This window comes from Ceratotherium simum, chromosome 10 (genome assembly GCF_057802395.1).
Source record: "Ceratotherium simum simum isolate JZ-2026a chromosome 10, ASM5780239v1, whole genome shotgun sequence".
Lineage (NCBI taxonomy): Eukaryota > Metazoa > Chordata > Mammalia > Perissodactyla > Rhinocerotidae > Ceratotherium > Ceratotherium simum.
Window position 1 is genome coordinate 59,649,495 of NC_141909.1, and position 26,827 is coordinate 59,676,321.

Consider the following 26,827-nt stretch of genomic DNA (forward strand, 5'->3'; position numbering starts at 1 on the left):
GCCCGGGAGCTGGAAGGCTGCGAGAGCGCTGCCGCAGTCGCTGCCTCAGCCGCTGCGGAGCTGCCGGGTCCTCCTCAACCGTCGCCGAGCCTCGCCCGGAGCCCGGTCGAGGAGGTTGCCGCCGCAGCCAGGAGCCCGCAGCCCCCGCCGCCAGCTCACCGCCGCCCTCCGAGGGCGCCCCAGGCCGCGCCATGGTGAAGGTTACGTTCAACTCGGCTCTGGCCCAAAAGGAAGCCAAGAAGGACGAGCCCAACAGCGGCGAGGAGGCGCTCATCATCCCCCCCGACGCCGTCGCGGTAGACTGCAAGGTCCGAGGGCCGGGGCGGTCGGGAGTGGGCGCTCGGCCCGGCCGGGGCGGCTGCGCGGGGCGGGGCGGCTCTGCGTGCCGAGGCGGCGCGGCCGCGGGTCCCCGAGTGAGCCGAGCTCTCCTTTTCCTCGGGCTGCTCCCCTTTCTTGTCCGGCCTCAGCTGCTGCTTTGTAAGGAAGTGCGTGTGCAGGAAGCGGTGCCAGCACGGAATCGGGGGGCTTGGGAGGCCTGGAGAGAGAAGGACTGAAGAATTGTGCCGAGTTCACGGTCACTGGTGCAGTCGAGGGAATGTGCACGGGACCGAGACTGGGTTCCCCCTGGGGACCTGCGGTAACGTGCAAAACACAAAAACAACCACAGAGCTTGGCACTTCCTTCCCACTATAAATAATGTGCCTAAAATGGCTGACATCATTACAAGACTGAACCTCTGTGCTTCGTACTTTCGTTTCTAGGCTGAACAGCACTTGGACTAAGTCCAGCTACTGTAAGCCTCTTAATTTTAAAAGCATTTTCTTCTTTACGGCCCTTCGGTTTCGGCAGGTGAACTTCATGGTGGGGTCTGGAGAGAGGGGACCAGGGAGCGGGTGAGTGGAGAAAGCAAGGTGACCGTCTGCTCAGAGTAGATTCTGGCTGTTGATTTTATAATTAAAACAAATATTCCCGGTAAAAGTCAGGAATTACTATGTGGATGTTAGTGTAAAACCGACAATTGGCTTTTAATTTATATCAGCATCTTTATGAGGCCCCCTTACGCCAAGTGTAACTAACCTTAAGAAACTTGTCCTACGTCTCTTATAAAATTCTTCCTTATTTTACAAAATTCCACTTTTAGACCTAGGTAAATATCAAGATTGGAACCGTAATTGTGCTAACTTTTAGTGGCTTGCAATAATAGTCATTGGCTCAGAAGTTCCTTGCCTCACAGCCTTTTTCTACCAGATCTTCTTTAGGCTGCAAAAATTCAGTACTGTAGAAATTAACTGTAGAAGTTATTTATGTTGCTTAACTTATTTTTTCATGAGCATTTTTCAAGACCTGTTATGTAGGGTAAACTTGGTTTTAACTTTAAAAAAACCCAATAATCTGTGTGCAGGTGTGAGTAATAAGCAGTATTTTTTATGTGGTCTAATGAAAGTTACTACTGAAAAATAGGCCACTAATGTACTATAAAAATGTTCGAGAATATAATGTTAATCTGGACGTGCCTGTACTTATTTTTTGGAAATGTCCGAGTTGCCTTGAGGACATTATGCTAATTGAAATAAGTGGGGTGGAGAAAGACAAATACCATATGATTTCACTCAGATGCAGAATTAAAAAACAAAAATAAAAACAAATGAACAAATAAAGCAAAAACAAACTCATAGACACAGAAAACAGATTGGTGGTTAGCAGAGGGGAAGGAGATTGGGGGGTGGGTGAAAGGGCTGAAGGGGGGTCAATTGTATGGTGATGGATGGTGACTAGACTTTTGGTGGTAATCACTTTGTAGTGTATACAGATGTTGAATTATAATGTTGTACCCCTGAAAATTATATAATGTTGTATACCAATCCTACCTCAATTAAAAAAAATGGGAAAAAACCCCCACAAACATCAAGAGTTGAGTTTTAAATGACTGCCTTGCCTTGAAATAGAAACAGTGAACTTATTCCCTAAAAGGATTAAGAGTTTTGGTATTGGTATTGTTTTCAGAAATCCATTGCAAACAGTCTTGGTCTTAAAAGAAAATGTTTGGAATGCAGAGATAATTCCAGTAGCAAATTATTATCTTAGTTCTATGTTTAGCTAACATTCATTGTACCTAAAGTTGATAGTCAAGTGCCTGGTCACAACAGTCTAAAATACATATATATACAGAGAGAGATTTAATCCTATTAAATATCTTTGTTAAATCTTGTGAACAAATACAACTCCCGTTAAAAAAAAAAAAGAGAGAGAGAGAAAGCATTGGATGATGTCACTTCAGACAGCTTTTCTGTGTTCCACTGTAGTGAAGATTTGAAACTCTGGACAAAAATCAGAATTAATTTGCTGGGCAACTTTAAATCTGACTTTCTCCGAAATGGTCACCTGGTTTTCAGATTCTCAGAATTTCTCATATTTTCACTGTATTCAGATTTTGTGATGATAACAGCAGTAAAAAAGTAACCATTCATAGCTCTGTGCTTTGTTTTCCATTGCTATTTTCTCAGATCCCCATATCCAAAGAAAAATACTGGAACTAAGCTGTGAGGGCCAAAGTCTTCCTTTGTAACCAAGCAGCAGTTATGGATGAATTGGCAGATACAAAATGACTAAATTCTTTTTCTAGCTATAAGCTCAAAGACTTCTTTCCTTCAGTGAGTGACAAAATATTGCTCTACGTTAAAAGTAGAATCCTTATAATCAGTCACTTAATGGTAAATGAAAACCTTAATGATCAGAGACAGTTGTAAAAGAACTTCTGAGCTCTTCATCTTAGAGCTCAGGCAGTGATTACATAATGTTCTCTGTCTCCTTGGGGTGACTGTATGGTAACCGCTGAGTTTGACTGCCTGGATTCTGCACAGAATCAGCCTTCGTGTGTTTGCCTGGGGCATTTCCTTGCCTGGTTGGTTGAGAGGATCAAGTAAAGCTAGTTAATAGACCAGAACTCCAGAACAAGAATTTTTAATACCTTTAACGCTCCTAGACCACAATATCCCAAAGACCAGTGTTTTTCAAAATGTACTCTTAAGGGTCACCTGCTGTGGTATCATCTGGGATTCTGGTTTAAATGCAGATCCTACTACCTTATGCCACAAGAATTCTGATCACTCTGGTCACCTGGCTTATGTAACACGCGTTCCAGTACTTTTACACTGCTCCTGTCTCGCTGTTTCTTTAGCTCTTTTCTCACTGCAGGGTAAGAACCCTCTGGAAGCAGTTCCATTGTCCCATGTTTCAGTCTTGTCTTTTCAGTAGCTATTCATCCCAACAGCGATGTCTATTGGTTATATTATCTCCACTGGCTTGCTATTTATTACTCTCTTCCTACATTTCTCCCTTAACTATTTTCACCTTCCTCCACCTGTCCCAACTGGCACAAAGCGCTTAGAGAGATAGAAACAGCAAAGAGTATGACCTATGTTTTGTGTAACAAATTTGAAATTATATGTGCATTTTATGTTATAGGCAGCAATTCATTCACTTATGTTTGTGTCTAGAGGTTTGAACTTTGGAAGATTGTTTTATATGTGCAAATGTCAAAGAAAATCAGAAGTCCCAGTTTTTCATTATATAACTGCTTGATCTTGGGCTTAAGTTTTTAGTTTTCCTTCTCTGTAAGATGAGAGGGTAGGACCAGATGGTTTGTAAGGACTCTTCCAGTTTTAAAATTCTGTGAAGATACTAGGATTACATAATTATATTTGGCAGGAATTAAACTGTTTTGATAGTGAAAAATAATAGCTACCTTCTCAACCTAACCAGTTCTTTCCCTTTCTTCCTCCCCGTGGTTAGCATGGTACATTCCCTCCTCATATTAAGTAGCAGTAGGTCAAAGAGAAAGGAGATGGATAGAGGTATTATGTAATAAACCAAATTTTCATTTTGGGTTACCTCACTGCAGAACAACAGTTGTCAACAACTGTTTTTGTTGTAATGCCTAATTATGAAACACCTTTCCCAATCTCAGACCTTGAAAAAGCTTGTTTGCTTCATAGGTATCCCTGCAAGCCATTTAGTGATACATGGCGTTGCCTCTTCTATCCTACATTGTAGGATAGAGGTTCTTAAAAGGGAGAGAAAAGTAAGTGCTTGTGTAGGGGAGAAGATGGGGCAGGATGAAAGCCTGAGAAAGAGAAGGACTCCTAACCCAGTTTAAGTTCTGAGTTACCCATCACACAATGGCTGTTTGGACCCTAGTTCTTTACACTTGCTGGCATTTCCTGTTTGCATAAACAGAACTGAAGGGTTTGATAATCTAGCTTTTCAGTGGTGGTGGTGGTGGTGTTTTTTTTGGGGGGGTAGAGGGAAGAAGGAACATAAAATATATGATGACATTTACTGAAATGTGTTGATCTTCAGAGAAAGGATTGAGAGCTTGGTTCTCTTTAACAAAAGTGCATATCATTACCTAGTTGTGTAATGTAGTGTTTGGGAACATTGGCCAATAAAAACTTGACAGTCATTACATTTTGGTTCTCCATGAGGGTATTGATATCTGAAATGAGGGTTTAGTACTGGGAGATAAATTAATTGTGCTTGTGCATACCAGGTGACTTGGCAGGACCTCTGTGTACACATGCCCCATGGGACACTGCTGCTGCTGCAGAGGGTGGACGAGGTTACATATGTGCAGTTGGATGATAAGTTACCTGCATGGGCTCTTCCCAGTGTCATCTTTTTTTTTTTTTTTTTTTAAATTATTTATTTATTTCCCCCAAAGCCCCAGTAGATAGTTGTATGTCACAGTTGCACAGCCTTCTAGTTGCTGTATGTGGGATGCGGCCCCAGCATGGCCTGAGAAGCGGTGCGTCAGTGCGCGCCCGGGATCCGAACCCGGGCCGCCAGCAGCGGAGCGCACACACCTAACCACTAAGCCACGGGGCCGGCCCCCAGTGTCATCTTAAACATATTTTTTTTAGACTAGTTGGAAGCAGGTGTATTATCTTTGGCAAAATCATAAGCCTGTAAGATGTTATGGAATTCGACTCTGCCATATAAGAGGTTTAAGTAAATAAAAGTATTTTTTTAACCGGAAATATCTCTTAGAACACATGGTGCAGGCCTATTTAAGTTGATTTAGAATTTAACTTATGAAGTTTTCATTATGTATTGCTAAAACTTGACTTGCTTTAAATGTTCGTTGAAAAATGTGCCAAGTAGTAATTTTGAGACATTGTATTTCTCTTATGTTCTATCATACAATAATTTAAATATCTAGAGTGTCTATTTAAAAGGCATTTTCTTTTTCCTAAAGGAAATACTTTCTGAATTCATATTATAACCAAAGCTTCTTGGACTGCTTTGTTTATTATAGTGTCAGTAGAGGAAGATCCAGAAAAAAATTATCTTTTCAAATACGACATTGATGAATTCATCCTCTTAAACTTTTTGGTAAACTTGGCACTTTTTATTAGAGCTTAGACTGAAGGAGTTAAGGACTTTGCCATCAAAGGACTTTTTCAGGCCATATCTGCTGCCTGTTAAAAGATTTGACAATTCTGAATTTCTGAGTGAGGTGGTTTTTGTCTAAATGATGTAGAAAATAGTAACACTGGAGCTGCGTTTTCAAGACACTTATGTGTAAAGAGTTATTTCCTGGCTCTCTTATTTTCTTTGCACCAAACTTAACAGTGTAGACAGATGAAAGTTGAAAATTAGAAATTTTATTGCAGTATGACCCTAAGAACATAATAAAAAATCATTTAATTGTGATTACCCCCTTTAATCAGTGTTTATGATACATATTCTTACTAGCTTTAAGGAAATCTTGAAATTTAAAGATTTTATGTGTTACTAACAATTGAAGGAACAACATTATTTTAAACAGTTGAAGATTTTTTTAAGCTTGTAATTGATTAGAGAAAAAAGGGACTTCCTGAAGTATTTCTATAAATCTTCCATTTGGGGAAAAATCAAGTAAGAATGAACATAGACTTTTTGTTCTTAAGCAGAAGAATTTCATTCTTGAGTTACAAAAATGAAAAAAGTTTCTCTTGGGTTTATGATAGAGGGGTATTCTCAATTTTCATTTAATGCTTTATGTTTTAATGCTGATAAGTTTCCAGCAGTAATTATATGACTTAGAGCTATGGTAAATGTGTCAGAAGAGAAATTAATGTTGAAATAAAATTTGCACAATTCAAAATACTAAACATTTTCAAGTTAAATATCTAGGGAATTTATTTGGGAAATTGACACTAAGTATGGTGTTAGATATTTAATACTTTGAGATTTTAAAAAATTTGCATAAACCTTTTTTGACATAGTTGAATTTCATACTTTAAAAAAGAATTTTTGATGGATTTTTGTATGTTTGAATGTTTAACTTTTAATGCCAAAATTATTTTTAAAAATTTGTCTGTTTTGCAGAACAAGAATAAAGCTTAAATCTTGAATTGTTTTCTCTGCTTTAAATATGATTATAATGTTTAAAATTATTTAATATAAAAACCAAAAAGTAAGTTGCGTTGTTAAGTAAATCACTTGAATTGCTGCAACATCCAACAGAAGACCCATCTTTATGCTGAAAAAAATGATTTTAAGAGTCAGTCTATGTAGGTCTTCATTTCTTAAAATTCATCTTTTCAGCCAACCTCTCTGGTATTCCTATTCTGCTGTATATACTACTCCTATCAGTTTTTATCTTTCATTTTATAGCTTTCTCCTTCAACTCATTTTTTCCTTGCTTTCCCGTTAGTGTTAGGAAAAAAATTTCCCAAGCCCATCTGTTTTAGCTAGGGCAGCACTAGGCATGTTAAGCAGAGATGCCAAACTCACTGCCTCCTGAGCCCAAGTAGATGAATTAGCGAAGCTGGGCTTTTTGCCTATTGAACAAGTTAGAATATTCTCCATTTTCATTTTAAGAAAATGATGTTTTCTTAAAATCAAGAAAATGTTGCTTGATCCTCTAATTTTTAAAGGCAAGCTAGAATCAGGGTTTTTATTTAAAACCTGATTTTTAAGTATTAACAACTAATTCATACAAGAATTTCAAGCAGAAACACTGAAGGCCTGACAGGGGCCACTGTTTTACAGCCTTCTGTACAGTGGAGAGCAGGGCTGCAAATTACGGCTCACGTGTCCGTCCAGATGTGGCCTGCTGCCTGTTTTTGTACGGCCCATGAACTAAGAATAATTTTTACATTTTTTAATGCTTAGGGGGAAAAGTCAATCAATTTCTTCCTTTTGCCCCAGTCTTCTCACTCAGTAGAGGAGTATAATTCAGGAAGCAATATTGTCTACTTATTTAGAATTCAGACTATGCAGTTATACTTTAGGGTGTAAATCCTGTCTCTGCCATTTACTGTGACACTTCAGGTAAGTTACTTCAACTCTCTGTGTCTCAGTTTCTCCATCAGCAAAATGGGGAATATGATGATCTGTAAAAAGTTGATCGCAGTGCCTGGAACAGATAAGAGTATGACTCAATAGATACTAGCTGCCATTATATTATTAGTACTACCACTACTATTACTGCGACCACAACTCTGTCACAGCATTTGGCATACGTCAGATTGTTAAACAGTTAGATGGTGTAAGACCAAATGGAGCATCATCTGGTTTTCCTTTTTGCTTTGATTCAGCTTTGCAGATGTCACCTGTTTTAAGTAAACTTACCTTAAAAATTTCTAGAAGTAGATGATTTCAAGATAGACGTAGAAAATTAATAAAGCAGAGCAGTTATTCATTTTTGTTTTGTTTTTTATGGACTCATGCTTCAAACCTAAAGCCATTTTCAGATAGTGTTTGATCATACTGGCAAAGGATAATAGTGTAACCTAGATCCGATAACTTGGCAAGTCAGGAAACCTCCCAAGCTTCAGTTTCCTCATTTGTAAAATAGTATGGTGGTACCAACCTTATAGTGTTGGTGTGGTGAAATTAATGTGCCTACTACATAGAAACTCATAAAATGTTAGTGCTTTTCCTCTATCCTCATCTGTGATAAACTTCCAAACCCTCATCATTCTTCTTTTGGAATCTTGCTTGTGTTGTTATTATTGCTTATCCCTACCACACATGTCGATTACATAATAGTATTGTTGATAAATCACCCCCCTCTAACTTTTCTGGTGACAGTTTGTTCCTGCAACATAAAAACTTGTGCTGTCAGTAGCTGTATCCATTTTCATATAAAAGTATATATTTCTCTAATACATAATAGATGTTGCTAGAATTTTGTAAATTTAATTTTGGGTTTTACCAAAGTAATACTTAGTCTTAAAATGCAAATAGTCCTGCCTTATCTCAGAGGAACTCACTTTTTAAAAATTCCAGTATAATTATATACAGTGAAATGCACAGATTTTGAGTGTACAGATAATTTTAAATGTGTGCACCTGAACTAACTACCCAATCAAGATAGGACATTGTCATCAACTCAGCAAGTTCTCATGTCCTTTTACAGTCTGTCCTCCTCTCCCCTTAGAGGCACCCACTTATTGTAATTTCTATCCCTGTAGATTAGTTTGAGGCAATCGCATTCACTCCCTAGCTTCTTCTGGTCCTTTATTACCAGGGTGGCCACTAGGCCATACGGTGCCTTTCTGCAAGTTGGGAAAAGGTATCCTCTGTGCGGTTTTGGTGAGCAGAGCAGAGACTGGATTCTAGCCCCACTGATCCCCTTGGCCTGGCATCCTTGTACTCAGAACAACCTGCCCAAGCACACATGGTGCTCCTAGCTCCATATTTCTTTAAATCAGTGGTTCTCAAACTTTTTGGTCGCAGGACGGACCCCTTTGCACTCTTAAAAACAGTTGAGGATCCCAAAGAGCTTTTGATTTATATAGGTTATCTCTATTGATATTTACTATATTAGAAACTCAACATTTATTAATTTAAAATAACAATAATAAACCTATAACATGTTAACATAAATAACATTTTTATGAATAATAAAATTTTCCAAATAGCCAAAAATTTTTAAGAAGAGTAAGAGTAACATTGTTTTACATTTTTACAATGCTCTTTACTAAATAGCTTGATAGAAGACAGCTGGATTCTCCTATCGGCTTCTGCAGTCAGCCTGTGGTACTATAACACATTTAGCTTCTGGAAGACTCCACTGTACACTAGTAAAAGCATGAGAATGAAAGACAAATATCTTAGTTTTATTATGAGAATAGTTTTGACCTCATGGTCCCCCTGAAAGGGTGTCCCTGGACTGCATTTGAAGAACTTCTACTCTAAATACTTGCTTATACTGCTGTTTTTGTTTTTTTGCAATTTTAGATAACCTACTGGCTTCCTAATATGTGAAGTGAATGTTTAGCCTTTTCTGTATATTTACATACTACACACATAGTCTATTCTCTTGGTATAGTTGTAGTAATTTCTGGTTAAGTTGATAATCCATGCTTTTTTTTTTTCTTTTTTTTGTGAGGAAGATCACCCCTGTGCTAACATCTGCCAATCCTCCTTTTTTTTTTTTTTTTTTTTTTGCTGAGGAAGACTGGCCCTGGGCTAATATCCGTGCCCATCTTTCTCTACTTTATATGGGACGCCACCACAGCATGGCTTGCCAAGCGGTGCGTCGGTGCGTACCCGGGATCCGAACTGGTGAACCCCACGCCGCTGCAGCGGAGCGCAAGCACTTAACTGCTTGCACCACCGGGCCGGCCCTGATAATCCATGCTTTTATTATAATTGACATAAACATTATTTACATCTGAGTAATGTAGTATAACTTTATTCTACTTCCTTTCTCATACAAAAACTTTTTTATTTTCCCTGGATTTGATAATTGCTTTGTGGTCCGAGAGGGAGAGTTGCTTAATTTTCTATGTATTTATTGCTAATTCATCGTCAGACTCTCTGACAGCAGTATAATTGCCTTTCTATATCTATAAACTTACCAGATAACTTATCGAGTTTCATATTTTTCTTGGCAATATCCCACTTGTCATTCTTCAGTCTTACCATCCAGACGGGTTGTACTCGAGCCATGCTGCTGTACAGATGTCCTGAGAGTAATTACCATCCTGGAATTGAATTGCCTTTGCCTCCATCCCATAGTGGATCTGCAGTTTTATAAATATACAAAAAAGTGTCTTGAGATCAATTTTTTTAAAACCTTGTGTGTCTGAGAATCTTTACTCTATCCTCACATGTAATTGATAATTTATCTGGGTATAAAATTCTAAGTTAGCAGTAATTTTCTTTCAGCATTTTGATTGCATTGCTCCATTATCTTCCAGTCTGATGCCGTTCTTATTCCTGGCTCTTTGTACCTGACTGGTTTGTTTCATTTTATTCTTGTAGAAGCTTGAGATTTTTTACTTATGCTTTTGCTTTCAAAATTTTTATTGACATAATTTATCTGCTTTCATTCATTTACATTCTCTGACTTAAGGTTTATTTATTTGTTATCCCTTTAATGTCACTCTGTTGCACTTTCAGGAGGAAGGAAAGGCAACCACTTAACTGGAAATCAATAATAGGACTTTCAACTCAGTTATCTTGATATCTTTTTTAAAATTTATTTGAATATTTCCTTTAACATTACAAATGGACTTGATTAATAATAGATAATAATGGAAACCAGCTCCATTATTATTAGCACTAGTTTAAGGTCAGACAGTAGGGCCTAAGAAAGATATATGAGGCATCTTCTGTTCTCCTTTAAAGTTCCAAAACTCTCTTTCATGAGTAATTTTAGAGACAGCTTACTACCAACTTTGTGATTTTGCTCTGTGGCTTTATTTCTCTAACTTTACTTAGGTTTCATTTTTGTAATTACTATCTTGCCTTTTTCATTTATTTTGAAATGCTTATTTGCTGGTGTGCCTGAGTTACTTGCCTTTATTGTTTTTGCTTCATGTGCGTATGGTTTTAATACTTTTTGTTACTGTCCTTTGTAAGTTGATGAACAATAGAGAAAAATCCTATTAATTTTGTCAACGTAATAATAACACTACTGTTGTAATAGTTAACGTGTAGTGCTTATTATGAGTGTGGCTCAATTTAAGTAAACCCACTCTGATGGCAGAATTCTATAGAAACTCAGGCTGTGTCATTTCTGGTTGGATATGAATGTTATCCAATTGTGACATGGTGTCACTTCACTTACTACCAGAATTAATTTGCCTAAGCTATTTAGTCAGATGGTTGATCTAATAGCTCCATGCTTTTCTTTCCCTAAGACGCACATGGAGTCTGATGATATTCAGGCCTTATTAGTTCTTTTTTTTTTAAAATACATTGGGTCTTTTTTTTTTTTGTGAGGAAGATCAGCCCTGAGCTAACATCCATGCTAATCCTCCTCTTTTTGCTGAGGAAGACCAGCTCTGAGCTCACATCTATTGCCAATCCTCCTCCTTTTTTTCCCCCCCAAAGCCCCAGTAGATAGTTGTACATCATAGTTGCACATCCTTCTAGTTGCTGTATGTGGGACGCGGCCTCAGCATGGCCGGAGAAGTGGTGCGTTGGTGTGTGCCCAGGATCCGAACCCGGGCCGCCAGTAGCAGAGCACGCACACTTAACCGATAAGCCACGGGGCCAGCCCAGGCCTTATTAGTTCTGTGATGCTACACGCGTAATTTTACTTAACTTCTCTGGGCCCCATTATATTTATCTGTAAAATGATGTATTGGACTAAGTGGCTTTTCATGGTCCTTCCATATGAATCTGTTCTTTCTGAGAACTATATTGATCACATGTTCAGAGGCACCTACTGCATGGCCAGACACTAGGAATTTTAAAATTACTAAGCACCCCAACCTTCAAGAAGCACATAGTATAGCTGAGTGAGACCAATTATGATGTAAACCAAATTAACCACAACTTACTTAAATGTCTGTATCTGCTTTCACAAGAAAACAACACCCCTGGATCCAAGAGCTGGGAGAGTGGTGGAATAAGGGAGCAAGATCAAATGACTACTGAGTATTTATTGTACATGCATTGGTGCTAGGCATAGGTTAAAAGCACTTTTTACATGTTCACTGTAGAGCGACAAATATCTCTGATTGCAAAAACTGGAATTATTTTTTTCTAGTAATCATTTTGTATAACTTTCAAAATTCTAGAGTCGGACAGAAAATTTAATTTTCTACATTTAAATTATTTGATGCTTTTAGAAAAATATACTTGAAATTTTCTTACCAAAGTTCTGCATTTTAAATGGAATTACTCATATTTGAATATGAATGTGTAATTGTCTTATTGAATGACATTAAAATCCAAGATTTATACAAAAATTAGTCCAGAACAGGTTTGCTTTTTTTCCCCTCTAATCTTGACACTTATTTTACAATGAATTATAGAGAGTAGGGTGTTCCTGTCATACTTAAAAGTTTTAGGAAGACAGTTGGTATTCTAATTAGGAATAATATGAACTTATGATTCAACTAGTGGCAGAAGAAATCTGTATTAACCAATGGATACGTCCTTGGTAAAGGCTATTATTAACAATAAATAAGATTTGTATATAATGCTGTTGTTTACAAACCTCTGCCAGTTAGTGCCATCTAGGCTTTTCTTTTGACTGCCTAGTGCCTTTAAATCTCACCAATATGAATTTGAAAATCTGAAATTGCACTTCATAAAATATTATCACTAGTACAGTTCTCTTCAGTGTACATTGAATAAACATTGTATGGAAATGATGGTCATCTTTAAAAATACATAGAATAGAAGATTTTTGAGGTGTTCCTATAGTAATATTCTGTTTTGCACCACACACTCTGCTTGTCCCTAATGTTATAAAAGTGATTAAGTTATGATCCAGCACTAAAAGCATTTATAGCCTGATTTTTTGTTTTTTAGTTTTGATCTATTTTTTTTAACCTAGGCCTGTGCTAATTTTATATATTGCCGGTAATTCGGTTCAGATTTCATAAATTTCTTGCAACAGTTAAATTGTTATGCGCTGGCTTTAAAATTTTAATTTTTTTGTTCCTTTATTGCTGCTTGTGTATTGTTGTAGAATTTGTTAACAAAAAGACGTTCAGAAGAAGTCTGTCTTGTAGACATTATAATTTTAGATTAATTTCTCATTTTTTAAATCTCTCCTTATTCCAAGTACAAAATAATGCAATAACTTCATAATCCATCTAGTGCTAATCACTTGGAAAACTGCTTCCTTTTTGTGTGTCAGACACAACATTTCTCATGTGGACTTTCTCACCATAGTTGAGATAGTGGTAGTCTTATTTGAAAAGTCAAATGAGAAAGCAAAATTCAGATACTGATTTAAATGAACAAGAGAAAATGGAAACAAGTGTCTTTATAGATTTTAACTTCTTAGCTATAGATTTTGTGTTTTACATATAGCAGAATATATTTGGTAATCAGTGCTATTAACAATGAACAGATGGCTGGATCATGCCTTTTTGATGCTTCCATACTGGGAAAGGAAAGCTAATGTAGAAGTCCGCTGAACAGAACATGCACCAATGGTGAATGAATAGCAGTGGTATTTACATAATAATAAACAGTTGGAGCAGCCACCTACATAACTTTTGTGGTTCTAAGAATATAGTTAGGAAAGCAGCATTTTGGAAATTTTTAAAGTAGATCTTAAATGATAACCAAGGTTTTGGTTTGTTATTTTAAAATTCTTATTGGAATAGGAAGTGATTTAATTTTCCTCTCCAGTCATGTCTTTTCCGTTTGGCCTTTTCAGTATTCTGCTGTAGATTGCTTTCTGTTGGCTTCAACCCCAGCACATACTTGTTCCAGCTTACCTTTCCCAGCTAAGTCAGATGGTGGTGGGGATAATAATAGCTGTCATTTATTAAGCACTTACTATTTACTATGTACCAAGCAATGATCTAAATGCTTCACATATATTTCTTGATTTAATCCCCACAACAGCCCTATGAGATAGGTGCTATTATTAATCCACATTTATGATGAGGTAATTGAGATGGAGAAGTTAAAATACCATTTGTCCAGCTGTTTCCCATCCTCCAAAATGTTGACGTTTCTTGTCTGCTATTCGTGTTTTCATCTTTGTCTTCTCTTTCTTACAGGTTTATATCTTTTTCAGCTTCTTTAGTGTCATTTGATGGGGTCTTAGAAAAAAATCTTGTCCTTGCTCCTCATAGGTTGAGAATGGAGAGGAATTCGAGTTTACTGGAGGAATATTTACATACTGAAAAATTCAGCGTTTTTCGATATACAGCTCTGTTAATTTTGACAAATGTATATAATTGTGTAATCACCACAATCAAGATATGGAATATTTTCCTCACCCCAAAACATTCCTTCATACCACTTTGTATTCAGTCCCATCTGTCACCTCCCTCCCTGTTTTCTGTTCCTATAGTTTGCCTTTTCCAGAAAGTCGTGTAGATGGTATCGTACCGTAAGTAGCCTGTCATTCTCATTGTTTGTATCTGTTCTGGGAACTGGGAGTTGTCTGGAACAGCTCTTTGATTCCTGTAGCTCTTGGACCTTGGTTTTCTCCGGGCTTGTCCAATCCTAGCTCCTCTCTGTCACCATTTTTGGTTTGCTAATGCCATCGTGTTTGGATTTGTTCTTTGTAGAGGAATGCCTGTTCCCTCATTTAAAGGATTAAGGTGCTTTATTCACCATATTAATCCAGTCTCTAAAGCCCAGAACTCAAAATCCTTTCTATATATCCAGTTTAGACTGGTTGTTTTATAAAATTAGGTTCTCAAGAGAAAACAAAGCATATCCAGTCATAGCTGGAAATGAAGATCAAGGTTCAAAACCAAGCGGCGTTGTAGAAAAGAACTTGGTATGTTTGATCTTCAACTGGGGAGAAAAATGATGAGAGAGGAGTTGAGAAAACTGGAACGTTGATAAGAAATCCATTTGTAAAGATTCAAATCATTAGAGTTTTTTAGATGTTGGCAGCTAATTCTGTATTTTGGAAAACGGCCAAAAGCACATCCATGGGCGGGTGAACTGTGCATCCCCATGTTTATCCCTATTACCAAGTGCATTTTAAAATGTACGTATTTCTACATAACTAAATCTCCTCCTGAAGGTTCAGCAGCTCATGCTACTCTGAGTTGAATAAATTATATTGGTTCTTTCTGCATTTCTGTCTTGTTTTTATACTCAGTGTTTTTATGTCATCGCTTTGTTCCTCCTTTTTTTTGTAATATAGTTTTTAACCCCCAGAGATATTTTCCTCTTTAGAATTCTGGTTCCTAAAGTGTTGCTGTTGCATTTGCTATAAGAATGCAAAATAGTATATCTGCGGGCTGTGAAAAAATGTCTCTTCATTCATCCTAAAGAAGGCTCAAATAGAAGTACCTGAGGATGTGAGGTGATTTGTTAATATGGGAACAGAATAAAAGTTATATGAAAATCCTTGCATTTTGTCTGAGTTGAGTTTGTAATTGAAACACATTTACTGAAGCCTCTTAGGGAACTGATTGAGGTGACCTAATTCTTAACTAATTGAAGTAGCATAACAGAATTTACCCTTCATTTTGCTTAAGATATAATTGGTTAAGGAATTTTACTTTATCATATGATGATGAGATTTATTTGAACCATAAATTAGTGCAGTGCAAGAGTAAGAAAGCTTTTGAAAGCCGTGGCTTTCTACACCTACTGTTGAGGAGTGATTATAAGGCCAGTGTGTCTCAGTATCTTCATTTATAAACTGGGGTAAAAACTTGAGGTTTTTGGAAGAGTAATGAGATTATAATTGTACAGCACCTGTGGGAGTTTTCTTACTTTATCAGCATAATTTAAGGTGCACCAGTTTTATTGCAGTACAAGGGAGGAAATGTCTCGGTGACTTATTTTAAATTAGGCCAGGTAAAGTTATATACCGCAGTGAAGAAGCTCTTGTTTATGAGTGATTTTCCTTTTTCTTATTCATTTTTGTTATAGTTGTTCTTTATGAAACAATCCAAGCATACAAAAACAAAGAGAATCTGTAGTACCATTTTATATGTTTTTGAAGTCTTAAATATTATATACTATATTATCCAACTTGCTTTTTTTGGTTGTTTCTGCGCATTATATTCAGCATTATGTTTCTGAGATTTATTTCAAAATCAACAGTGCTAATTGATTTCATTTAAACTATTATATGAGCCTGTAATACTTTATTCTCCACTTGATGGACATTTAGGTTATTTCCAATTTTTTTCTTAGTGACAATTCTGCGGTAATCATTATTGGACCTGTTTCTTTATGTACGTGTTGAAAAGTTTATCTAGGGTTATATGCCTAGAATGGAATTGCTGGGTCATAAGATATATATAGCTTTAATTTTATTAGATACTACCAAATTGTTCTCCAAAGCAATTGTGGCAACTCCTGTCAACTGTATGAAAGTTCCCAATTCCCATTGTCCCCCACTTTCCCCAGCACTTGATGTTGTTAGACTTTCTTTTATTGCCTGGTATATAGGAACTCAGTTGATTTTTCCCTCAGTCTGCATACTGAAATATAATTTACATGCAATAATATTCACCCATTTTATGTGCATAATTTGATGAATTTATGGTAATTATATAAAATCATATATGCACCACCACAGCCAAGATATGAAACATTTCCATCACCATCTCCTCGTGGCTCTTCGATCTCCCTTTTGCCATCCCTTAGCCATGGCAGCCAGTAAGCTGCTTTTTGTCATTACTGTTTTTGCCTTTTCTGGAATTTCGTAAAAATGGAATCATGCAGTAAGTAGTCTTTGTGTTGGGCTTCTTTCACTAGCATATTTTGGAGATTCAGTATGAATATACCACAATTTATTTTTTCATTCATCAGTTAGTAGATGTTTGTGGTGTTTCCAGTTTGGGGCTATTATGAATAATGATGCTATGACTGTTGATGTATAAATCTTTGACTCAGCTGATTTTTAATTACTTATCTTCAGCAATCTTGCTGAACTGTAATTACTTTGAATAATTTGACTGTCTCGGATTTTCTACATAGACATTATATCATTTACAAATAATGACAAGTTCGTATTCTTTTTTCTAATCTTTATATCTGTTCTTGTTCTTGTCATTTATATACTAGCTAGGATCTCTAGTACAGTGTTGAATGGAAACAAAGAATCAATTTTAGTGGGTATCCCTCATATTCCTGACTTGAAAGGGTATAGTATAGGTCTGAAGTTTCACCATTGTGAGGTTTGCTATAGGTTTTTGATGATTAGCCTTATTCGTGTTAAAGAATTTCACCTCTTCCTAGTTTGCAAAGAAATTTTATTATGAATGGGAGATGGAGTTTGTCAAATGCATTTTCTACATATTTTGAGATGGTCATGGGGTTTTTCTTCTTAAATCTTGTATATATGGCTTTTTCCTTTAAGCTTACTCTTTGAAGTGTTAAAATTTTATCACTTAAAATACATTTTTAATAAATCGCTTAGGTTAAAAACTTTTCGGGGCTGGCCCCATGGCGTAGTGGTTAAGTGCCCACGCTCCGCTGCTGGCAGCCCGGGTTTGGATCCCAGGCACGCACCGAGGCACCACTTGTCAGGCCATGCTGTGGAGCATCCCACGTAAAGTGGAGGAAGATAGGCACAGATGTTAGCCCAGGGCCAGTCTTCTTCAGCAAAAAGAGGAGGATTGGCATGGATGTTAGCTCAGGGCTGATCTCCCTCACAAAAAAAAAACAAACCTTTAAAAAAAAAAACTTTTCTATCTTGAATATACTTTAATCCTTTCTGCATGACTCATATTGTAATGTGAAACATCATTTGTCTGGCATAATGTTATTTTGACTGTAAATTGCTTAAGATATGAGCCATGTCTTAATCATATTTGAATTTCCCACGGGATCTAGCATAGTGTATTGCAAATAACAGGCCCTTAATAAATGTTGAACTGGGATAAGTATTTAGGACTGCTGTTCTTTGCTAAATAGCCTCAATCTGTTGTGCGTCATGAATTCTTATGTTGCCCCCACCCCTCATTATCATGCTGGCTGCTGTTGTAACTTTTGTGGGTCATTAAAAAAATAAATAACCAGGCTTTTTACAAATTTATCTAAATATCATTCACCCATGAAACATTAGTCGAGTGCCAACTAAATGACAAGCTTGTCCTGGAGCTACCAGTAATGCAAAATGAATATGAATGGATACTCACAAAAACCCTATAGCCTAGTAGGGAGAGAGATCATATGTGAATTATTCTAATGCAAGGTAGAAAGTGATCACTAGGAATTTAAAGAAGAAAAGAGATTAGATGGACTTTGAAGACATGATAGCTCTTTTATGAAGTGCGTGACTGTGGTGCATGACTTTGAGTCTGTAATTTGGCGATTCAAAGACTTTTATTTCCTGATTCTTAAGCTGTAGTTCACATCGTTAAGGTGCTGAACAAATGGCCTGTAGATAAGCGAAGTATTTTATAAGTTAAATTATTTGAGAAATTTTAATTTTTTTATTTTATTGTCATAGTCCTGAAATGTGATTTTTGAATGAACATGAGAGTTCAAATTCCATAGCATGGTATACAAAGGCCCTTGGTGATCTGCCCCAGTTACCTCTCCGTTCTCATCTCTTGTACCCCACCAACCATATGGGGTACTCCAGTCAAACCACTTGTGGCCCTTGGAGTTGTCATTTATTCTGGCTCCGTGATTTTATTCAGTTTTTTTTTTTTTTTTTTATGAGGAATATCAGCCCTGAGCTAACATCCATGCTAATCCTCCTCTTTTTGCTGAGGAAGACTGGCTCTGAGCTAACATCTATTGCCAATCCTCCTTCTTTTTTTCTCCCAAAGCCCCAGTGGATAGTTAGTTGTATGTCATAGTTGCACGTCCTTCTAGTTGCTGTATGTGGGACGCGGGCTCAGCATGGCCGCAGAAGTGGTGCGTCGGTGCGCGCCCGGATCCGAACCCAGGCTGCCAGCAGCGGAGCACGTGCACTTAACCGCTAAGCCACAGGGCCGGCCCCTCTGTTTTTGCCCTACGTATAATGCCCTTTCACTCTGTCTTGTGCGTGGGTAATTAGTATTTGTCCTTCAACATTCCACTCCAGTATTTTCTCCCCTGGGACGTCTTCGCCAAATGCTGTCATCCCTTCTGTGCTTTCACCATTCTCCTATTAGAGCCCATATCATATTTATGTTCTCTTTGTATATTTATTTTCCAGGCTGATCTGAATGAGCTCTTTCTTGGCAGAGGCTGTATACTCAGTGCCTAGCACAGCTCTTGGCACATGGTAGACATTTATAATTTATTCTCAAAATTTTTGCTTGTTGAACAGTTAAAAATGATAGATCAGAAGGCCTGGAAACTTGTCCTCAATTTGACAGTTGGGGCTGCATATTCTTTTACAAGGGTCTGCCCATGCTCTTTGGCTTTTCATTTATGTGCTACTAGGGAGGAGAGCCTGCCAAACAGAGTGGGTGTTGTATGCACATTTGACTGTCTCAGCAGCTGATACCAAATGTTTAGAAATGACTATTCCATCTGTCACTTTCATCCCCCCACCCTGCCTCCACCCTAAATAATTATGCTAAGAACTATTTCTTATCTCCTTAGATATTTATGTCAGACAAAGGCTCAAACAAAACACTATATGCTTTATCATTCAAGTTTTACAATACCTTATGTCTCCATGGAATGCTTGTAACTTTCTATTCACAGATGGGATATCTTATATGTCCTGATAAATTCCTCTAGGCTTATTGTCATTACATACTACTTCCTTGCGGTACACTCCTTGTCTTAAGTATACATACAGTACATTGACAAGTACTCCTGCTACAGCAAAGTGTAACGCTCCCATTTGAACCAGTCCTTAGATTGAAAGGCATTTGTTCTGCAGTGTTCAATTCTATGTTTAAAACCTCACCCAACCTAGGCATGCACTGTCTAGCCTTAAATTGTTCTTGGTTGACTGGGACATCTAGGATTGGGCTTTTTCTCGATAGTATCAAGTTAAAATTCGTCATCTTAGAATTGAAAATATAACCTTAGCTTTCGTTCTTTCCTTACTGAATTTTTACTTCAGCCATATCCAGTATCGTTCATACAATTTTTCTTCCTTTTTATTTATATCCTATTTGTCTGTGGAGGCATAGGTCAAGTCTACTTTCTCCCTTAATCCATCATCCCATATTGAATTTTCCAAGTAAAGGATAGAGTCCTGTACTTGAGAGGCTGTACATGCATACTGCTAACTAGAACATCTTTTATTATGTTGATTTCAAGTTAACTGGAACCTTTCTTTTGTTGTACTATTTCTTGAGCCACTAGTTATATAATACCAGCAGCCAATCTCGTTTGTCTGTCGGCTCTTTGCACGTGAACCTGGGTACAAATAAGAAATTAGCTGTAATTCTGAAGTGAGAGAGTAGAGGGACTGCATTAGAAGGGCAAAGGCAGTACCCAAGGACTATGAGAATCATGGCCCCAGATGACATCTAATGCTAAATTATTTCCTTGAGTGGATCAAAATTAAAATTCTAATAATTTTATGTTAGTTGTATGTCTCTTGACTTTATAAATAAGTTTTTCTTATTAAATCTTTCTTCATATTTTTCTACTGCTTCTCTCTTAAAAATGAAGAACTTTGTCAAGCTGGGATTCTTTAAGGTGGCACAGTGGAATTACAGGAGTATTTCTGGATAAGTTTGTCCTATTTTTTGAGATTCTAATTGTTTAAAAAACTTGTTTCATATTATTTGTTCTGTCCTTTATTTTCCTGTTAATTTTTTTGTGTATATTGTTAGAAATGGCTTTATACCTGGTATGAAATATTAACTACCTGCAGCAGGCTAACATATAATTTTATAGATAATCTAATATACCCTGAAGTTGTAGTGTACAAGGCTCAGCACCATAATGTTGCATGACTAAGTTGTGTTGTAGCCTTTTCTGAATTTTTAAATGTTAGAAGGTATTTTAATCACCAAAAATTGTGCACAGAAAATAGAGATTATGGAGTATGTTATTGCTCTGGAGATACAGGTAGCAGGTGGGGTGTTGAGAGTTAAAAGGCAGAACTGTCCCAAGGGACCGATGTCTTAGCTTAAGGGGCATTGTGGTGAGTCCTGGCACCACTACTTAATCATTCCTGAGTTGATTTTCATTAGAGACCTGACTCCTTTCGTCTTCATATCTTTGTTTGTAAAATGATTATCCTTAAGGTTTCTTTCAGTCCTGACCTTTCTGTGATTCTGACTGGAGAGAAGATACTGACCATCAGCCTTTCTCATAATCTAGGACCCAGATGAAGTGGTACCAGTTGGCCAAAGAAGAGCCTGGTGTTGGTGCATGTGCTTTGGACTAGCATTTATGCTTGCAGGTGTCATTCTAGGAGGAGCATACCTGTACAAATACTTTGCACTTCAAGTAAGTGGAAAAATGCTAAGGACTTTTTTGCCTTTCCTTCGTGTGTATTAGAAAATTGGCCCAAACTTGTTCTAAGCCTGCACTTTTTGTGTGTGGTCTTTAGCCAAAGTGGTAGTCCTGTTTTAAAGCTGTGTTTAAAAATCTTCTGAATATAAGTTTACTGAGCCTATTAGACAGTCACTAAAAGCAGAATAATGTAGTTTTGGAATGGTGCTTACTTAAGGGTTTAGATTGTTGGATGGTTTTTCAAATTTGACTAACCTTCATTTTCCTACCATAATTAATGGCTAAGCTATAGTATCATCAATTGCCAATAGAATAAATACATCAGCCACAAATGTTGTCATGTTGATAGACTATAGCTCGTTAGCCAGTTTGGGCTCCCCCACAATAGCCTTTTGCTCCTGGGCCCAGAGTACACTGGCACCACTTCTCTCTGCCTCTTTCCCAGTCACTGGGTTCTCTTAAGAGTTGTATGACTTTAGCAGTAATGTTAAAGTACCTTAGGATGAGAGTTGTTTATAACTTAGAGTGTTTAATAGTAATTTCAGTGGGTTAAGGCATAGATTTTTCTTCTGATTATAATTATGATTTATGATCTCTGTTTTGTGATGTATTTCTCTTGACAATAATTCAGTATTTTTTTTTAACATTTTGAAATTTGGAGAAACTGTTGATGAATAGATTTTATTAAAATAATGAAACACTCTGCCAGAGGATGTATAAATTTTGTGCTCATTTTCTATATTTTTTGAGATAATGACATGTTGATAGACATTACTGAAAAACTAGTCATCTTTTTTGGGGGGGGGGGGCGTGGTAAGGAAGACTAGCTCTGAGCTACCATCTTTTGCCAATCCTCCTCCTTTTGCTTGAGGAAGATTGGCCCTGAGCTAACATCTGTGCCAATCTTCCTCTATTTTGTATGTGGGTCACCGCTACAGCATGGCTTGATGAGTAATGTAGGTCTGTGCCCGGGATCTGAACCCGTGAACCCCTGGCCGCCAAAGCAGAGCACACCGAACTTAATCACTACACCACCAGGCCAGCCCCTAGTCATCTTTTTTAATACAATTTTTTACAAGAAATATATTTAATATAGAAAAAATCATTGGTAGTTCCACTGTACACTGTCCAATTCCACTGTTGCCTTAACATTTTGTTCTATACTCCTAGTCTTTATTACATATGTATACTTTTTAAAAATAATTTTTATAATGATTTGCTGTAATCTCATATTTTCCACTTGGTTGTGATATATTTTAAGGAAAAATCATAACTACCTCTGTGCCTGTGGAAATTTCAGGAAAGCTATCCCTCTTTTGGCTAATAAGAGAAAAATCATTTAATCAGTGAATCATATCAAAAGTTTTGAAAGTATGTTCTTTCAGAAAAATCATTATTTGTTTATGAACGTATTCTTTTATAAAAATAATACCTACAGGTAGAAATAGGCCTGTGTGTTTCTTCACATTTACTTGTCACCAGATGGATAATTGCTTTTATATTCTATTTTTGTCGACCACAAAAGTAAAGAGGAAATCAGCTGCTTTTCTCCTTCTGAAGCCGTTTTTTTACAGTACTTCAGAACCTGATCTTAAAGAATGTGTTAACTCTGTAATTAAACTGTCTGACTTGTCATCTAAAAGTAAGAGTTTGCAAGCAAAATGCTATTTAGACAGAGGTGGCAGCCTAAGTAATGCTTACATTTAAAAACCTGTCTCCCACGGAATTGCTGAAATGGTGTTTAAACTCTCTATAGCCAGATGACGTGTACTACTGTGGAATAAAGTACATCAAGGATGATGTCATCTTAAATGAGCCTTCTGCAGATGCCCCAGCTGCTCGGTACCAGACAATTGAGGAAAATATCAAGATCTTTGAGGAAGATGAGGTTGAATTCATCAGCGTGCCTGTCCCAGAGTTTGCAGATAGTGATCCTGCCAATATCGTTCATGATTTTAACAAAGTAAGCCAGGTGTCCCAAACTGTAAAAGGAATGCAAGTTCTTTAATTTATGCTTTTTGTAGTTTTAATTTCAATATTTGCTGATTTATTCTATTTATAGTTTACTTTTTGCTTAAAACGAAATGGACTTTGGTTTCTTCTGCCCTACAGAATAAACTGTCAACATTTGATGGGCTCTTTATCTGAAGCAGACCCTCAGTGAACCTGGCCTTCTCCCATCTTACCTTTGTTCCCCTTGCCTTGTCTGTCTTAAAGCTCACCTTGCGGCTGTTCCTCCTTTGTTGCTAAATTGCTATTATTTCCTCTGTGCCCCCCATTTTCTTAGATAAGAGATGCTTTGTGTTCTCATTTATGTAGCATTTTCAGAAATTAGTAATTTTCATTCTGTATCATTTTGTTAATCTGTTTTTAAGTTCTGATTCTACTTTTCCTTCCAGCTTTTGAAAATTGTTTGCAATGCAGAAAAGTTGAAGTAAAAATACAGTGAATACTCCAAATCTTCCACTTGGTTCTAAAATTTTACATTCTTCATTTCTTTTTCTCTCATTTGACACTTGACCCCTAGGTACTTAAGCTGTTATCTCTTTAAGAATGAAGACTTTGCCCACATAACCACATCATTATCACATCTAAGAAACATGATTATATAGTATTATTTAATATCTAGTTGAGATTTAAGTTCCCCCAATAATTTTTGTCCCAAGAATGTTTTGTTTCAAACCAGGATTCAGAGATTCAGAAGTTCACATATTACCTGTGATCTGGTATCACATATTACCAGATTTTACATCTGTATATAAGTTTGCCATTTTGAACATTCAGACATATCATTGAAGTTAGCTTTGTAAAAGTTTCATGCCTGATATACATCTGATGAATGTTTATAAACCGGTTTGACAAATTACTTACTTTAAGGTAATAAACCTATCCAAAGCAAATAGTAAATAATTAATCCTCAAAACTATCCTATGAGATAGCCTTTCTCAACCAGGATTTCTCATCTGAACCACAAGAACACAGAAAATCATTTAATTGGCTATTTCAATTCTCTAAGGATGGTAGTAACTAATACTATTCTAGATGAGTAGAAGAGAAGTTAATTTTTACATACAATGGATGGATGCCTTGGAGGGCATTAGGGCTTATAAGTGAGGGAACTAAATCTCTTACTCAGATGATAGGTTATTTGCAGTTAATTTTAATAGTTTATTGTTATCATTTATTTATTATAGAAACAATCCCTGATAAGAATTTAATTTACTAGAAGAATTTAATTTACTAGTAGCAGTAATTTTCCTCTCCCATTACTAGTTCCATTCCTGTCCCACCATATTCTTGATTTGTTGAAATGCAAGTGATTTACACATTCTAAAGCCAGCCCATTTTAATGGTACAGATAATTCTTAAAAATTCGGTTGATGCCTGCATTACAAATATCAGTCTAAAGAAAATGTATCTTTTTCTTCCCAGAAACTCACAGCCTATTTAGATCTTAACCTGGATAAGTGCTACGTGATTCCTCTGAACACTTCCATTGTTATGCCACCCAGAAACCTACTGGAGTTACTTATTAACATAAAGGTATAAAATTTTCGAATGTTTCTTATTAATGATGCTATTATAGCATCTTGGAATTCCCTGTTGAGAAATTAGCCATATAGGAGCCCATCTTAAACTATATTTAAATTTTCCTAAAGGGCCAGAGAATAAATAGTAGGCTTGCAAGAAATAAGATCTATGCTGCAACTCTTCAATTCTGATGCTGTAGCCAGTATGTAAACAAATGGCATGACTGTATTCCAATAAAACTTTATTTATAAAAACAGATGGTGGGCAGTAGTTTACCACCCTCTGTTCCATACTATAATCTCTAAGAATTTTGTCTCTTTTCCTCATCTGTTTAATGTGTGTTTTGAGATATTCAGGTCTATTCTTTCCAAATGTAGGCTGGAACCTATTTGCCTCAGTCATATCTAATTCACGAACACATGGTTATCACTGATCGCATTGAAAACGTTGATCACCTGGGCTTCTTTATTTATCGACTGTGCCATGACAAGGAAACTTACAAACTGCAACGCAGAGAAACCATTAAAGGTAATACTTTTTACTGTTAAAGTGTTGGCAGAAAAGTTTGTTGTTTCACTTCATTGTGTTAAACTAGATTTAGATGTAGGCTAGTCATTAAGCATATCATACCAATATGCTTGCCATGAATGAGAAAATAAAACTGTATAGTTTGACTATATAATATTTCTAGATTTCTGAACAATCATCTAAATTCTAAATCCACTCTTTTCAGATAGAGAGAATAGGTGAATGTGAAATGTCATTGCCTGGGGATGCTATTACCTCATTTTCCGTACAGTCACCCAGTCCAACTTTCCATCCTGCCTTGCAAAGGCTCTTCTTATCCAGAGGGTCTCTAGAGAAGCCCTTCAGGTGGATGCTCAGGGATCTGGATTCTAAGCGGAGAGGTTGCCTTTAGGATCATGTTGAAGATAGTCAGAGTCAGATTACTTAGAAAGGAGTTTGGCTGAAGAATTAAGAGCATTGACACAACTAATATAGCTTTGCCAAATCACTTAACCTTTGTTTTCTTACCTGAAAAATAAGGATGACAGTATGTCTTCATTTCCTTTCCAGATCACTGTAAAAAAAAAAAAAAAAATGAAAGTACATGTAACAGAGCTGTAGAAAGTAAGAGGTGCCATTCAAATCCACTATGGTGTGATTTCTTTGGAATTGTGGCACCCAATAAAAGTGCTTTCCTGGCTTTTTGTTAGCACTTTTGATAATCCTGTTCTCTCACCTTGGGCTGATGAGTCACGTGAAACCTACTGCTTGATTTCTTACATTTTAAAATTATCTTTATTGTTCATAATTTTTAAAAAATCAAACTTATACATATAATGAAATACATCCTTTTTAGTGTGCAGTTCTGAATTTCAACAAATCACTACCACAGTTAAGATATAGAGCTTTTCTAATACTTCAAGGTCATAAATTTATATGTATAGCATTATTATAGTTAATAATATTTGTTAAGATCCTTAGTTCAGAAAAGAGGGAAATTAGTTTCTCCAGTGTTAAAAAATCAAACTGTAGTTCATGGAATATAGAGTAAAATATTTCTATATGTTTAAATAATAACTATGAAGATTAATATGAATATTTATTGCTAAAGAACCAGAAATTAAGAAATGTTTCCCTCCAAAACAGGTATTCAGAAACGTGAAGTCGGCAATTGTGTTACGATTCGGCATTTTGAAAACAAATTTGCCGTGGAAACTTTAATTTGTTCTTGAACAATCAAGGAAAACATTATGGAGAAAAATTTAATACCACAGCATAACCCTGCCCTTTGTATTTTGTGCAGTGATTGTTTTTTAAAACTTCTTTCATGTAAGTAGCAAACAGGGCTTTACTATCTTTTCATCTCATAAAGTCAATTAAAACCATTACCTTTTAAAAATCTTTTCTTCTTTCTAAGTGTGGTGTCTTTTATCTTGAATTAGTAGGAAGTCATAAATAATAGTACACTTCACCATAGATCTTAGGTGTTAGGAAGAATTTAAATTTCTTTAAATCATTTAACCAAATTTTT

The 26,827-nt window shown here is 36.6% G+C and overlaps 1 protein-coding gene across 1 annotated transcript; it reads left to right on the forward strand.

Annotated features, from left to right (window-relative positions):
- ITM2B (integral membrane protein 2B) lies at positions 1 to 26,697 on the forward strand. Its single transcript, XM_004433656.3, has 6 exons — positions 1 to 308; positions 21,124 to 21,252; positions 23,015 to 23,221; positions 24,691 to 24,801; positions 25,167 to 25,317; positions 26,443 to 26,697. The coding sequence occupies exons 1-6, from the start codon at positions 192 to 194 to the stop codon at positions 26,526 to 26,528; spliced, it is 801 nt and encodes a 266-aa protein (XP_004433713.1). The 5' UTR covers positions 1 to 191; the 3' UTR covers positions 26,529 to 26,697.
- Positions 26,698 to 26,827: the final 130 nt, after the last annotated feature.

Bases quoted from the DNA above. Each gene is read 5' to 3' on its own strand.
- ITM2B (XM_004433656.3), top strand. From the start codon at position 192: ATGGTGAAGGTTACGTTCAACTCGGCTCTGGCCCAAAAGGAAGCCAAG. The intron at 23,222-24,690 runs GTAAGCCAGGTG...TTTTCTTCCCAG, and splicing joins TCGTTCATGATTTTAACAAA to AAACTCACAGCCTATTTAGA. The intron at 25,318-26,442 runs GTAATACTTTTT...CCTCCAAAACAG, and splicing joins ACGCAGAGAAACCATTAAAG to GTATTCAGAAACGTGAAGTC.